Raw genomic sequence first — 14,884 nt, 5'->3', positions numbered from 1 at the left:
ACCTCCGTTACCTCACATTCGAGGGGTGAAAGGCTCCGAGCTGTACACCAGCCGGAGAAAACCGACCACTTTGAAGCATAGAGCCGCCTGGTCGACGGCGCTCTAGCCTCCGTGATGGTATTCATGACTCCCTCTGCGAGACCAACGGGTATCCGTTGAGCGCCCACACATGAAGGGACCATAGTTCCAGGTGTGGGTGCCAGATCGAGCCCCTGGCCTGCGAGAGGAGATCTCTCCTCAACGGCACTGGCCATGGAGCGATGTCTGCTAACTGCATCAGAACTGGGAACCATGCCTGGTTCTTCCAGAACGGTGCTACAAGCAGCACTGGGCATTTCGTTTTCCTGACCCGTTCCAACACCTGAGGCAGGAGGAAGATGGGGGGAAAAGCGTATAGCAGGCAGCGCGGCCACTTTTGGGACAGCGCGCTGTCAGTCTTTGAAAAGAATGCGGGGCAGTGAGCGTTTTCGCGGGACGCGAATAGGTCCACCTCCGCTTTGCCGAATCTCTCCCACAACAGCCGGACTGTTTGTGGGTGTAAAGACCATTCGCCCGTAGGAACATTGTTCCTGGACAGTCTGTCCGGGCCCACATTCAGCAGCCCGGGCACATGTACTGCTCTCAGCGAGCGCAGGTTGTGCTGAGCCCATAGCAGGAGGCGTTTCGCCAGCCTGTACAGGGGTATGGAATTCAGACCGCCCTGGCGATTTATGTAGGACACCACTGCCATGTTGTCCGAACGGACTATGACGTGTTGGTCCTTGATGTGGGGACAAAAACGCGTCAGCGCGTTGTGCACTGCCAGCATTTCTAGGCAGTTTATGTGTTGGAGCTTTTCCCGTTCCGACCATAGGCCGAAGGACGGTCTGCCCTCGAGCAGCGCTCCCCATCCCGAGGTGGATGCGTCCGTAGACACCATCCTCACCCTCGAGGAAGTCCCCAGGCTTACACCTGATTGGTACTAGTCGTTCGCCATCCAAGGCACCAGGGCTGTGACACAGTCCTGATCGACCTTGAGGCGTAATTGACCGGACACCCACGCTCTGCGCAGAACCCGCGCTTTCAACCAGAACTGCAGCGGGCGCATGCGGAGCAAGCCGAGCCGGAGAACTGACGATGCTGAGGCCATGAGACCCAGCATCCTTTGAAATTTTCTGAGCGGGGTGAATGTTCAGCACGCGCTGTGGCGCCAGCCGCGCTGTCATAGACTGTGAGTCCAGAACTATACCCAGAAACGGAATCGTTTGGCTGGGGTTCAGTGAACTCGTCGCCCAAATGACCTTGATACCAAGATTCTCGAGGTGATCGAGTAAAATGGCTCTGTGCTCTATGAGCTGAGATCGTGATTGGGCTAGGATCAACCAGTCGTCCAAATAGTTCAGCACTCGCATGCCTCTGAGTCTGAGAGGAGCGAGCGCTGCGTCCATGCATTTCGTAAATGTACGAGGTGCCAGGGACAAGCCGAAAGGCAGGACTGTATACTGGTATGTCTGACCCTCGAAGGCAAATCTCAAGAATCGCCTGTGATGTGACGCTATCTGTATTTGAAAATACGCGTCCTTCAGATCTATCGACATGAACCAGTCTTCTCGGCGAACATGCGCGAGAATTTTGCTGGTTGCGAGCATTTTGAAACGGCGTTTCACTAATACTCTGTTCAGTCGTCTGAGATCCAGAATGGGTCTGATACCGCCGTCCTTTTTGGGGACTAGAAAGTATCTGCTGTATATCCCCTGTTCGCTTTGAACTCGGGGAACAAGCTCTATCGCCCCTTTGCTTATCAGTTTTGATATTTCGGCGCGAAGTAGGTGTGCTACATTCAGCGGAACCGAAGTTTCGACGCGCGCTGTGAAGCGCGGAGGGCGTCGACAAAACTGTAGCGAGAAGCCTCTCTTTATAATGCCTAAGACCCAGTCCGAAACCCCTGGAAGCGCTGCCCATGCATCTGCATGGTTGGCTAAGGGCCGGATACAGAGCGCGCTCTGTTCGCCGTGCGACAGAGGTGCTATGGGGCTCACAAACATAGGCGTTATGCCTGCGGCATTTGAGGCGGGGGGCGCGCTTAATACAGCGGGCGGAGCGCTCGCCCTTGACCTTACAACAGTGTTTGGCTGAGTGAGGGGGGGCTGCGCGAGTCCCATGGGACTCATGTGTGCGAGTAGATGTGGGCTGTGAGCGGGCACATTTACTGCTTGGGGCGCGCTGCTTGTGTAAGCAGCGCGCGCGCTCACAGGTCTCGTTTTTACAGAGAGCCTGTGATCTGATAGACATAGTGTTCGTGGGCACTGAGTAGTGGGCACTTTTACTATGTGGGGAGCGCAATCGACCTGAGTCGATTTTATTTGCGCGAGCCCTAAGTGCAGGGCTGTGCTTGTGTGTAGGGATGGGCACTGAGAAGTGGGCATCGACACTACATTTATAGCACCATCGGCCGTGGCCGGGACACCAGAAGTACCGTGAGTAAGTGTGGGCGCGGGAGAGCGGGCACAGTTACTGCAATGAGTACACTGTCTGTCTGAGCAGATTGAATGCACACAGGTTTCGTCTTTACAGAAACCACAAGGCATGCAGAACATAGTGTTTGTGGGCACTAGGCAGTGGGCACGTTCACTATGTTGCGTGCGTGATCGACCCGAGTCGAATATATGAGCGCGGGCCCTGTGTGAAGGGCTGTGCTAGTGTGTAGGGATGGGCACTAGCAGTGGGCATCTTCTCTACACATATAGCATCACCGGCCGTGCTCGTGGGCAGCAAAAACACGTCTGCAGTTGCCTCTCGGGGAACAAACAGAGTGATTTGCATTCGGCGGCATAAATATTTTCTGCCGGCCGTCCTGGGGTTCGAACCTCCGATCCCCCGCGCGCAAGTCTAAGTATCTACCACTGGACCACAGTGAAGATACATTGACAAAGTCAGCGCGAGTATTATCCGCACTGGCGTTTGCTTCTCAGGCATGTACCACGTGCTTGTGGGCAGCAAAAAACACGTCTGCAGTTGCCACTCGGGGAACAAACAGAGTGATTTGCATTCGGCGGCATAAACATTTTCTGCCGGCCGGCCTGGGGTTCGAACCTCCGATCGCCCGCACGCAAGTCTAAGAATCTACCACTGGACCACAGTGAAGATACATAGTCAAAGTCAGCGCGAGTATTATCCACACTGGCGTTTGCTTGCAGGCCTGTACCACGTGCTCGTGGGCAGCAAAAAACACGTCTGCAGTTGCCTCTCGGGGAACAGACAGAGTGATTTGCATTTTCAGAACGCCTGCAAAATGCCAGAATGTGAGAAGAGTGGAAATCGCCCAGATTCAGCGGGGCTGAAAACACTCCATTCTCTTTCGCCAGTGACGCGCGGGAACCGTAGAAACGGTGTTCGGTTGCAGGCAAGCGGGTACTACGTGCTCGCTGGCTGCAAAATGCATCTCTGCAGTCGCCTTCAGGGGACTTACAGAGCAAAGCATTGGCGGCATAAATATATATACCGTCAGACCGGGATCCGAACCCCGGTCTCCCGCGAGGAGAACCTATAATTCCACCACTGAGCCACAGGGGGATACAGGCTTTGAAAGCGGCGTCAACATGTATTCTTCGGCGTTTGCTGGCAGGCAAGCGTGTAACAGACTCACTTGCTGCAATAATATTTCCAGTCGCCGAACAGGGAACTGAGAAATGTAAGAGAAAAGAGGTCAGACCGACCAACGGTGGGACTAAAAACACTCTTTTCTCCTTCGCCGGTGAATGACGCGTGCAGAGGCAGGGTAGCTTTTCTTGTAACGTAAAGAAAAACTAATCCCGCCGTCCGCTTCCAGGAAGGGCCGCCTCGGAAAGGATGCCTGGCGAGTCCTCAGAGTCACCGTAGGCAATTGGCTCGGAGCGAGCGCGAGCGCTGCATGAGAAGGCGTCTTGAAAAAGACGCAGCTCTTTTAGGGGTGAGTGTTGCAGCGAACACACACACACACAGAAAACAGAGCAATATAGCAATAAAGGATATAGGCGTCGGAAAGCGCAGCAGGTACGGCTGTAGAAGGCGGCGTTGGCCAGCGGCTTCGAGGGCTCGTCCCGCTGAAGTGCTTGCTTCGAACGACGCTTGCTTCCGTGATCCAGCGATGCGTGCGCTTCGCTGAAGAGATTAAAATCAAGTGAATCAGCCTTCTCGAGCTCCTTTTATAGAGGTAAGCCACGCCCGTTTCGGCGGGAAGTGGCGAGGAGGGCGCGAAGCGTGATGATGATGACGTCATCTCAGGCCTCGCTCGATAGGCTTAAGCAGTTGCCGCAAAGCAGCTAGCAAGCCGTCTCGCCATAGCTGACTGCTGCTGCCGCAACGCGTTTTACATATATGAAAATTAAAGGATAATTTTTTGCTTCAGCGTTTCGTGAAAAGAGACTTTTCCCGTAGCGTTTTGATAAAACGCAGTACGAGAGAACTCTCGTAAGAGAACTATATTTAATTGAAACTAAGAAACTCTTTTGCTACTCTCGCCTGCCAAAAGTCTTTGATTTCTAAAAAAGTGAGCTGAACAGACCATGAAGAAGTCTTCTGACCTGTGGATTGTGAGTATGAAAATTCAGATGCTTATGATTTAGGACACATTTGACTTTACCTAACCTGAGAATAATCAAAATAAGGTTAAAGGTGTCTAGAAATATGCAGCATATAACAATATATATACACATTTAATGGAGTGTTCAAATCATATTGTTTGTTACTTGGTTCGTTTCATGTGTGAAACTTCAGCGTTCAGATTTTTCAAGGTGGAGGTCAGACTGATGATGATGTAGATGAAGAGAATCATGTTTAACTGCACAGTAAGAGAAACAACAGTAATTAATCTTTAATCACTTTTCTTTTTAATCCAAAGTCATGATGAGAAATGTGCTTACTGCTAGTATGACGCAAACAGGTCCCTGGAAACTCCAGATAAAGCCTTTATCTATTTTAATCCAGCACCTGTTTAGAGGAAGAAAAATAATTAAATGAACAAACATGAAGGATGAAGGTGTTGATCTCTGAGTCGTTCAAACTAAACTCACTGTTCACTTCCGTAGCCTTTAGGATTCACCCCAGCAGACACAGCCACCACAACCAGAGCAACCGTATATCCAATCACACACAGGAATCCACTCCTAAGCACCCCCCTCCTTTTGGAGCTGATCTGTGATAGGTTCTTCACACAGATGAAGAGCAGCACAGCTTCAATGAACATCCACACAAAGCCGGAGAGAAAGAGGAAGTGCAGCACACCTGATATCACGGCACACAACACCTGGAGATCATGAGAGACGGTTATGATGATTCTCAGTGAGACAGTGCTGAGCTGTAGAGCTCCTTCATCATTCTCACCTGATGAGGGCGTATGAGGCTCAGGAACTGTTGTGTGAGCAGGAACAGAAGGTGAGCCAACAGCAGACTCACACAGAGGTTGATTCGAGCCACATTGTTCACTCCAGGACTCCACTGACAAAGGGCAAAGGTCAACAGGGCCAAACTGAAGAACACCAGCCCCACGATCACACACACCAAATTCAACACGTTCAGCTTTGAGTCGCTCTGAGGAAACATGTCAGAGTACATGAGTGCCAAATCTGTGCTGTTCTTCAATGCTCACTATAAATGTTCTCGTACCTCTGATGGGCGACTGGTTTGCATGATGAGAGCGAATGTGGACAGATGACCACAGGAACACACAGTGTAGCTTCTGTTGGTCTCTAAAACAGAACAACCATCTACAATCCACTCGCTGATATTCCAGTACACACAGTACGGAGAACTGTCGTTCTCAAACTCCTGCAAAAAGAAGAAAGAACATGCAGAAAAAAGTATAACACTGAATATTAGATGTTTTCAGATGTTCATCAGTTCTCAGGTTGGACAAAAACACATTTCAGTCTCTCACTCTGATGTGTTTGAGGGTGAAGTTGACTGGTTTGGTGAGTTTAGTGTTGGTGGTTTTGAGAAGAGTAGCTGAGATCACAGTGGACATCATGGTTTTATTCGTGTTAGTTGATGTGTTGAAGAAGTCTGTCTTCAGTAGATTCTCCATTGTGTTATAACTCATGAAAGCCACAGCAGCTGATCCTGTGTGACAGAAACAGAAGAAACTTGTATTCAACACATTAAAACCTTTAGTTAAATGTGGTTTAGTGATATATATTCTAAAAATGTTTTATTAAAAATGTTGTATTAAAACACATCTCACATACTTGTTTCATTGTTGTTCTTGGCGATCTCAATGAGATCGATGTCCACAGAAGAATTTGTTGTGTTAAGTCGAGGGATTTTATCTAAGGTGACACCGGGTCCAACCATGAAGATTTCAACCTCTGATTTAGAAAATAAGCAGTTATGTTTTGTTTTTTGTTTTTATTAAAGTTGATTCAATCTGCACAAATGTGCAAAAAACAAAACAATAAAAAGACTAAAATAAAATAACTATTTAATTGAATTACTAGTTTGAACTAATCAGTTAACTTTGTACACAGCAAAATCCCCAGAGTTAAATTAAGTGAAGCTTGTAATGCTGTTTGTGGAGTTGTTTAATTCTTAGGGTACTTTTACACGACAACGATACACTTAAAACTCAGAAGTGTTTCCTTTGAGTTCTCTTATGAGAGGTTCTCTTGTATTGCGTAAGCTTGCTTACGCTGCGGGAAAAGTCTTCTTTTCTCGAGATACTGAAGCCAAAAATTATCCTTAATTTCATATCTTGTCAACGCAGTGCAGCTGCGGGCAGCTGAGCTAGAGCGGCATACTGCACGCTCATTGGCTGCCGCGCGGCAACTGCTTAAGCCTACCAGCGAGCCTGGCGTGACGTCACGCCCAATGAGGGCGCGCACGCCCTAGCGCGTCACATCCCGCCAGAATGGGCGGCGTCAGAGCGTATATAAGGAAGGCTCGTAGGCTATATTCTCTGATTTCTGTCTTTTCAGCGAAGCACTCGCATCGCTGAACTCTGAGAGGAAGCCGTCGCCGTTGTCCTGCAAGGAACATCTAACGAGCCAGCTTAGGACAGCCTGAGGAAGCCGGACGAGTCTTCACCGCCTTCAGCCTGCCGTGCCAGCTCAGCTATCCGCCGATATCCTTTGTTACAAGCTCTTTGTGTGTGTGTTTTGCTTCCGCAGCACTATCTAAAAGAGCAGAGGCATTGTTGCAAATGCCTCGCACCACGTGCGGCTCATGCCGCTCTTCGCTCAGCGACAGAGACCGCCATCTTATCTGCGCTCTCTGCCTGGGCCGGGACCACGCAGCCGTCGCGCTTTCCTCGGGCGGCTGCGCCTTCTGTGAGGAGCTGCCGATGTCGACCCTGCGGGCTCGACTCGCCCTTTTCACAGAGCCTGCTCCAACCGTCGTTGGGCCGCGAAAGAAAAAAAACCCCGCTCTCAACGACCACCGGAGCCTGAGACTCGAGCCAGCGCCTCGCCGGAGCCTCTCCCGCGAGCCTCGCTTTCTCCTTCTCCGCCCCCGCTTCCCGACGCGCAGCCGACGGCTCTCGCCCTCGATGCCGTCGCCTCAGGGGATGAAGCGGATGACGACGCGCTACTGGACACGTGCTCGTTAATGGCGTCGGACAGCGAGGGATGGTCCGGTTCTGTCCGCTCCGCCTCCTCTACCAGAGCGTCCAGCAGGACTCACGTGTGGACGCCGAGCTTCTCCGCCTCCTCACACTGGCAGTCGAGCACCTGGGCCTCGAATGGTCTCCGCCAGCGGTACCCCCGCCCAAAAGGCTCGACGGATGCTTCCTGCCCGCCAGTCGACAAGCTCCAGCGTCCAGACCAGCGCCTTTTCTACCGGAGCTTCACGAGGAGCTTGCTAAATCGTGGAACGCTCCAGTTTCAGCCAGACTCCGCTCTCCGGCCTCATCAACTCTCTCCCGCGTGGACGGAGCCACGGCCGCTCTAACACTCAGCCTCCTGCACGCAGCTCCATGCAGCGCCCGTCTCGACCTCCAGCTTCGCAGCAGCGCCAGCGCGGCCGACCCAGGTCCCGCTCCACCAGCCAGCACAGGCCGCCACCCCCGCGGGGTCCCCGGCCTAGAGTTTCGCTGAAACCCGAGCCTGCGAAGTCCTCCTAGCACTCGTCGAGAGGAAAAGACGGTTGAGTCCCGCCCGGCCGGACCGCCGTCAAAGCTAACTTGTATCCCTCTGCCAGTCCCCTTGATAAAGGCTACTGCAGTAGTGTCCACCGCAGCCAACGAGCCAGTTTCTCAACTCTCTCGCCTGCTTACAAACGCCGTTTTTACGGCGACCCAGATAAATCAAATAAAGAGTGTAAAATCTGGTCATTCGGCTCACGCCGTCGGTGTTATGAGTGTTGTAAACATACCCACGTCCCAGTGTTTATTGCTACACACAAGCACAATCTCCCCTGTGTACCCCACAGAGTGCACTCACATAAAGCGCGCTACGGCCGCTCGAGTGTTAGTTGAAGGTCACGTGCCCACACCCCAGTGCTCACACCTGCACAGTGCCCGCTCTGTCTCACACATTCGGGGACCAGAACACTCCGCCACCGGCTGTGTGTTAATAAAGAGCCCTGTGCCCGCTACACAGCGCGCACACTCTCATGTAAAGACTCACGAGCCCGCCCAGCTCCCGCGCCGCGAGCCGTCACACACAACGCTCTATCACAGCGTCACTCAGCCGGCTGCCGCTATCAGCGAGCCCCCGTCTCCCCTCACTGCCACTGCACGACCCGCGCACATACCGTCACAGGCTCCCTGCCCCGCGCTGTGCGGCGGGCGGGACCCGGAGGCGATTCGACCCCTAGCTATGAGTGCGAATGCATGGAAAGCTATTCCGGGAGTGTCGAAGTGGGTACTAAACACAGTGATAAAGGGCTATTCGCTTTAATTCGCTCGCCGCCCCCCGCGCTTTCGCGCCCGGGTCGAGACTCGAGTGAAGGCGGATGCAGCTCATCTGCTTCGCGCAGAAATAGCGAATTTGCTGCACAAATGGGCGATAGAACGAGTTCACCCTCCGGTTACCGAGGCAGGCTTATACAGCCGTTATTTCCTCACACCCAAGAAGGGCGGAGCGCTCAGACCTATATTAGATCTGAGATATTTGAACAAAGCGCTCGTGAAACGACGGTTCAAAATGCTCACGACCAGTCAAATCCTCGCGCAGATTCGCCCGGGGGACTGGTTCATCTCTCTCGATCTGAAAGACGCGTATTTTCAGATTTAGATTATACCCCGTCACAGGCCATTCTTGAGATTCGCCTTCGACGGTCAGGTATATCAGTACACCGTCCTGCCGTTTGGCCTGTCCCTGGCACCCCGTACATTTACGAAGTGCATGGATGCGGCTCTCGCACCCCTGAGATCAAAGGGAATGCGAATTCTGAACTATCTGGACGATTGGCTCATTATATCGCACTCAACAGAGGAACTAGTTTCTCACAAGAAAGCGCTTCTCGGTCACTTGGAAAGCCTGGGTCTTTCCGTGAACTGGTACAAGAGCTCTCTAACCCCCAGCCAGTCTATCACTTTTCTGGGTATAGATCTGGATTCGGCGGCGATGACGGCCAGATTGTCAACACAACGCGCACGCTGTGTTCGACACCTCGCCACTTCCATTTAAGTGGGAAAAGTTTTTTCCCCTGAAAACCTTTCAGAGGCTTTTGGGCCATATGGCGTCAGCCGCAGCGGTCCTGCAGCTGGGTTTACTTCGAATGCGCCCGCTTCAATGCTGGCTAAAGTCGGAAGTGCCCCGCAAAGCGTGGATTTCGGGCCGTGCACCAGTCAGAGTGACTCAGCGCTGTGTCTCAGCCCTGCAGCCCTGGCTGGGGCCGAATGGTATCAGCGGGGAGTGACGATGGGGGTCATCGCACACCGCAAAGTGGTCTCGACAGACGCGTCCAACATGGGTTGGGGAGCGACTCACGAGGGCAGTCCGATTTGCGGCCCATGGTCGAATACGGAGAGAAGCCTTCACATAAACTGTCTAGAGATGCTGGCGTTCGAGAAAGCACTGAAGCACTTTCTACCGCTTCTACGGGGACACCATGTGCTAGTTCGCTCGGACAACATGTCAGTGGTGTCTTACGTGAACCGCCAGGGCGGAATCAGATCCAGAACCCTGCACGCTCTCGCAGAGCGCCTCCTATCCTGGGGTCAGGGCCCGCTGCGCTCCCTAAGGGCAGTTCATGTACCCGGTCGTCTGAACGACGGCCCGGACAGACTGTCCAGGGACAACGTTCCCCCAGGGGAATGGTCTCTACACCGCCAGACGGTCCAAACGCTTTGGCGTCGTTTCGGCGAAGCGCAGATCGACCTCTTCGCTGTGAGCGAGAACGCTCAGTGCCAGAGGTTTTTCTCAAAACACGAGGACACGCTGGCCCAGATCTGGCCCAGCGTTCCGCTGTATGCGTTCCCCCCGATCTCGATGCTGCCTCAAGTGCTAGCGAGGATCAGGGTGGCGGGCTGCACAGTGCTCCTCATAGCTCCGCGCTGGGAAAACCAACCGTGGTTCCCCGAGCTAATGAGACTGGCAGACACAGCCCCATGGCCGATTCCGGTGAGGAGAGATCTTCTCTCCCAAGCCCGAGGATCGATTCTGCATCCCCATCCAGAGCACTGGTCTCTGCATGCGTGGGAAATCAACGGATATTCGTTGATCTGCCAGAAGGGGTAATTAACACGATCACGCAGTCCAGAGCCCCCTCGACGAGGCGTCTCTATGCGTCTAAATGGTCGGTGTTTAGCAAATGGTGTGTGGAAAAGGGTTCTAATGCTCAGTCCTGTGGAGTCCCACAGGTATTAAACTTTCTCCAAGAGATGTTGGACGCGGGCAGGTCCCCCTCCACGCTCAAGGTTTACGTCGCGGCCATAGCAGCGTTCGCCGATTCGGCGCGCGGCCACTCACTGGGCAGGAACGAACTCATTACCCGCTTTCTGCGCGGGGCCAGGAGGATGAACCCTCCTCGGCCCCCTTCAGTCCCTATTTGGGACCTGTCTCTGGTCCTAGAGTCCCTAAAAGTGCATCCCTTCGAGCCTTTGGACTCTGTGGAGTTGTAATACTTGACGCTTAAAACCGTTTTTCTGCTAGCTCTGGCTTCAGTCAAACGAGTGGGTGATTTGCATGCGCTGTCCGTCAGCGCGTCGTGCCTCGAGTTTGGACCTAACGACTCGTTAGCCATTCTCAGACCGAAGCACGGTTATGTCCCCAAAGTGTTAGGTACTCCCTTTAGGGCTCAAGTCATTACCCTATCGGCCCTGCCGTCATCCGGCAGTGAGGAGGGTGTTAACCGCCTTTGCCCGGTCAGGGCGTTAAGGTGTTATGTCACGCGCTTTGCAGCCTTCAGGCTCTCAGAGCAGCTTTTCGTTTCGTTTGGAGGGCGTGCTAAGGGTCGCGCCGCCTCGAAACAGACGCTATCCAGATGGATAGTGGATGCTATTGCGGCAGCATATGCGTCAAAAGACCTGCAATGTCCGTTGGGCATACGGGCTCATTCCACCAGAGGCATGGCCTCATCGTGGGCATGGTCCAGCGGGATTTCCATTCATGACATTTGTATGGCGGCGGGCTGGGCGTCCCCCTCTACATTTGTTAGGTTTTATAACCTGGAAGTTCCCGCCCTGCAGGCTAAACTTCTGTCAGTCTAATCGTGTTCATGTCCTGCTCATGTGCGCAGGCTGTACTATCGATTAGCTCGTCTGTTGAGCTGCACGCTCAGGGTATCAGTATGCATAGACTGGCCGTGCTGTTCTTGTGTTCCCTAGGTGTGCTTATGAACATGTGTTGGCCCGCACCGCTGGCCACCTGTCATTTCACCTCTATGCTTTTCATAAAGTGTCATATGTGATCGTTAGGCGCGCACGGTGTGGACAAGGGGTTCCCGCAGCGTAAGCAAGCTTACGCAATACGAGAGAACCTCTTGTAAGAGAACGATACTTGGTTACTCACGTAACCTCGGTTCTCTCTAGAGAGGGAACGAGTATTGCGTTCCCTGCCGTGCTTAAAGCCTATAGCTCGTGTCGCTTCATTCGACAGAAACAGAGAATATAGCCTACGAGCCTTCCTTATATACGCTCTGACGCCGCCCATTCTGGCGGGTTGTGACGCGCTAGGGCGCGCGCGCCCTCATTGGGCGTGACGTCACGCCAGGCTCGCTGGTAGGCTTAAGCAGTTGCCGCGCGGCAGCCAATGAGCGTGCAGTATGCCGCTCTAGCTCAGCTGCCCGCAGCTGCACTGCGTTGACAAGATATGAAATTAAGGATAATTTTTGGCTTCAGTATCTCGAGAAAAGAAGACTTTTCCCGCAGCGTAAGCAAGCTTACGCAATACTCGTTCCCTCTCTAGAGAGAACCGAGGTTACGTGAGTAACCAAGTATCGTTTTCAAAACTTTGCATTTTCAGGCACCCAAACTGACTCTTTGTTGTCGTGGAAACGAACGGCCAAAACTTATAAAAAGTTTTACGTTTTTAGTTGAAAACGGTGTCGTGTTAACAGACCCTAAGGCTGTGGCTGAAGCGGGTGTTCATCACTAATGCTCAATCATCTCTTAATTAATCACTTAATTATCTCATTAAATTTAACACTTTTAACACTCTTTAGATTGGGACAATATGTACTCTGAGCAGTGTTGATTTAACACTGGGGATTTTGCTGTGTGCCTGTAACGTTGTGGTAATCATGAAGACATTGATTAGCTTGTTCAGGTGTGTTTGATTAGGGTTGGAGCTAAACTCCAGGAAAGTGGATCTCGTGGTCCAGAGTTGAGAACTCCTGCTCTAGACTATATAAACTCCCTGATATCATATATAAGCTCAGTTTCATCATCAATAATAACAGTGTCTCCACTCACCAACAGCATCAAGAGTAAAATTGACTCTGTCATGTGTGTCTGTCGGCTTCACCAATGTAGAGATGAGTTTCTCGTTGGCTTTTAACACACGGTTTCCGTTGGAGGCTAGTACAGCTAGGCTGACTGATGATGAAGACTCTGAAATCTCTCCTGAAGTGTTGAGGACCATATTCAAAACATCGGTCACTGGAGTCTAATTTATTGATCAGAAAGAAAAAAAAAATACTGTAAATGTAAATATTAAGAAAGCCAATTAATCAGACCTGCGATGTCAATCATGTAACTGACAATTACATTTGATTTGATTATTTTATATATAAAAAAAAATCTCTTGAAGACTTACAGTCAAAGTAAGCTCTTGAGCTGTAATGTTCTCGATCTGCTCTAGAAGATTTTGAAGCTTTTCAGTCTGACTCTGAAATCAAAATTGAGAAGACAGAATTTGACGATGTGTGAGTGATGACTTTAACCGGGTATGCTGAGTGCCTCTGAAATGAGACACAGACAGTGTTTTTTAACAAATTTCTTTAACAAATGATTCAATGACATATTTTTTTTGAAACATTTGTCGCCACCTACTGGTGGAAATGAAAATACTTTTCCAAAGGTGCTTTTCAGTATTTTGCTCGCTACAGTGGACAGTGTTTGTATCCAAACCAGTGCCGGCCCAAGCCTTTTGGGGGCCCTAAAAAGAATTTGATTTGGGGGCCCCCTCCCACCACGCGTAGTTAAAACAGTTTTAACTTTTTCTTTACTCTTTTACTAACTCTTTGAAACTCCTGAAAACAAACTGTAAACATATTCCAGCATTGCAATCTTGAGATCGCAGCCTGTTCATTATAGCCGTAATAAATCTATAATAATAAAATAGTCAACCTAACATATAAAACTTACACTGCTCTGTTTAAATAGTCAGTAGTACAATTCATACCGATCACAGTAAGCACCGCTCCACTGTGATGTTTCCAAGCACATTTTTGAGTGTGAAGAGGATGATTTTTTCCGTCGATATTGGAATGTGAGTGAAGTACAAAGAAGCCTATAATAAAGAATAGTTTACCATCCAAATACATCGCGAATCACTTACTTTCACTTTCGCTTTAAATTATTTAGTTTTGGCTTGTTTATAGTTATTTTTCTGTTCTTGTTCTGTTCTAAATATCATTCAATTTAAAGGATAAATCATTGATTTAAATGTCAATCATCAATCATTGGTCAAATAAAAATTTTGTATCATGGCTTAACATTACCGTGACTTTGAGCATGAATTGTTTGCACGCGAGATTATGCGCATGACTCAAACACTGGCAGACACAGCAGCAGTTGTAGGCAGGTATATTGATCATGAAATCAGAATTTTACTCGTCTTGAATTATTCATTAATTCATTTATGTCACTTGTTTAAGTTAATTAATATGTAAAAAAAAAAAACAGGGGGTAAGCAGACACTTAGTTCGCTTATGCCTCGGGCCAGCCCTGATCTAAACTAACAAACTTTTGTCACAGAAGTACTGGAATAAAAGTTAAGTTTGTAAAAGAAGTAATGATAATGTATGGTTGAAATGGACAGCTTCGTGGACAGCTTTCTCTGCGCATTAAATCCCCCATATTGCCAGCAAACAATGAGAATGCAGAACAATGATGATGACAGAGAGTATAGGCTTCAAAGCTATTAAATGAATGACGGAAAGTTACGTATTTCCAAAATATTATTATGTAAGCTTTATGTTACTCCTCAAATAACAAGGGAATTTGTAGTCATTTATAGTGTTAATTAATTAGCGAGTCCACAAACTCATTCTTTCAATTGGCTTTTGTGTGCAGAGTATTCACAGCTTATATGGACTGAATGCCCCCATAAACCATCAGCAATTATTAGAAAAGCACATTCATATTTCAGATTACACACATATCTAAAATGCACATGTTATTGCACTGCTTCAGTTTGGACTATTATTTATAGGAGTTTCTACAACTTCAATTTCAGAAACTCAACTTACGTTGCGTCCTTCCAGCAGTGTTATATTTATACCTGCAATGACAGAAATCAGAATGAAGACAATAATATAATAAACTGCA

General features: G+C 49.9%; 1 protein-coding gene across 1 annotated transcript; it reads right to left on the bottom strand.

Moving 5' to 3' along the window:
• Window positions 1-4,702: 4,702 nt before the first annotated feature.
• On the bottom strand, window positions 4,703-12,974 carry LOC308687972 (adhesion G protein-coupled receptor E3-like; the record flags this gene model as incomplete). The annotated part of the gene is made up of 8 exons (XM_081360789.1): window positions 4,703-4,798; window positions 4,881-4,947; window positions 5,031-5,263; window positions 5,341-5,547; window positions 5,623-5,784; window positions 5,894-6,075; window positions 6,201-6,320; window positions 12,806-12,974. The coding sequence occupies 8 exons, from the start codon at window positions 12,972-12,974 to the stop codon at window positions 4,703-4,705; spliced, it is 1,236 nt and encodes a 411-aa protein (XP_081216915.1).
• Between the last annotated feature and the right edge of the window lie 1,910 nt (window positions 12,975-14,884).

The sequence above is a fragment of the Scardinius erythrophthalmus genome (assembly GCF_964197995.2).
Source record: "Scardinius erythrophthalmus genome assembly, chromosome: 3".
Classification (NCBI taxonomy): domain Eukaryota; kingdom Metazoa; phylum Chordata; class Actinopteri; order Cypriniformes; family Leuciscidae; genus Scardinius; species Scardinius erythrophthalmus.
The sequence above is the reverse complement of the archived record's forward strand: the minus strand, read 5'-3'. Positions and strand labels throughout refer to the sequence as shown.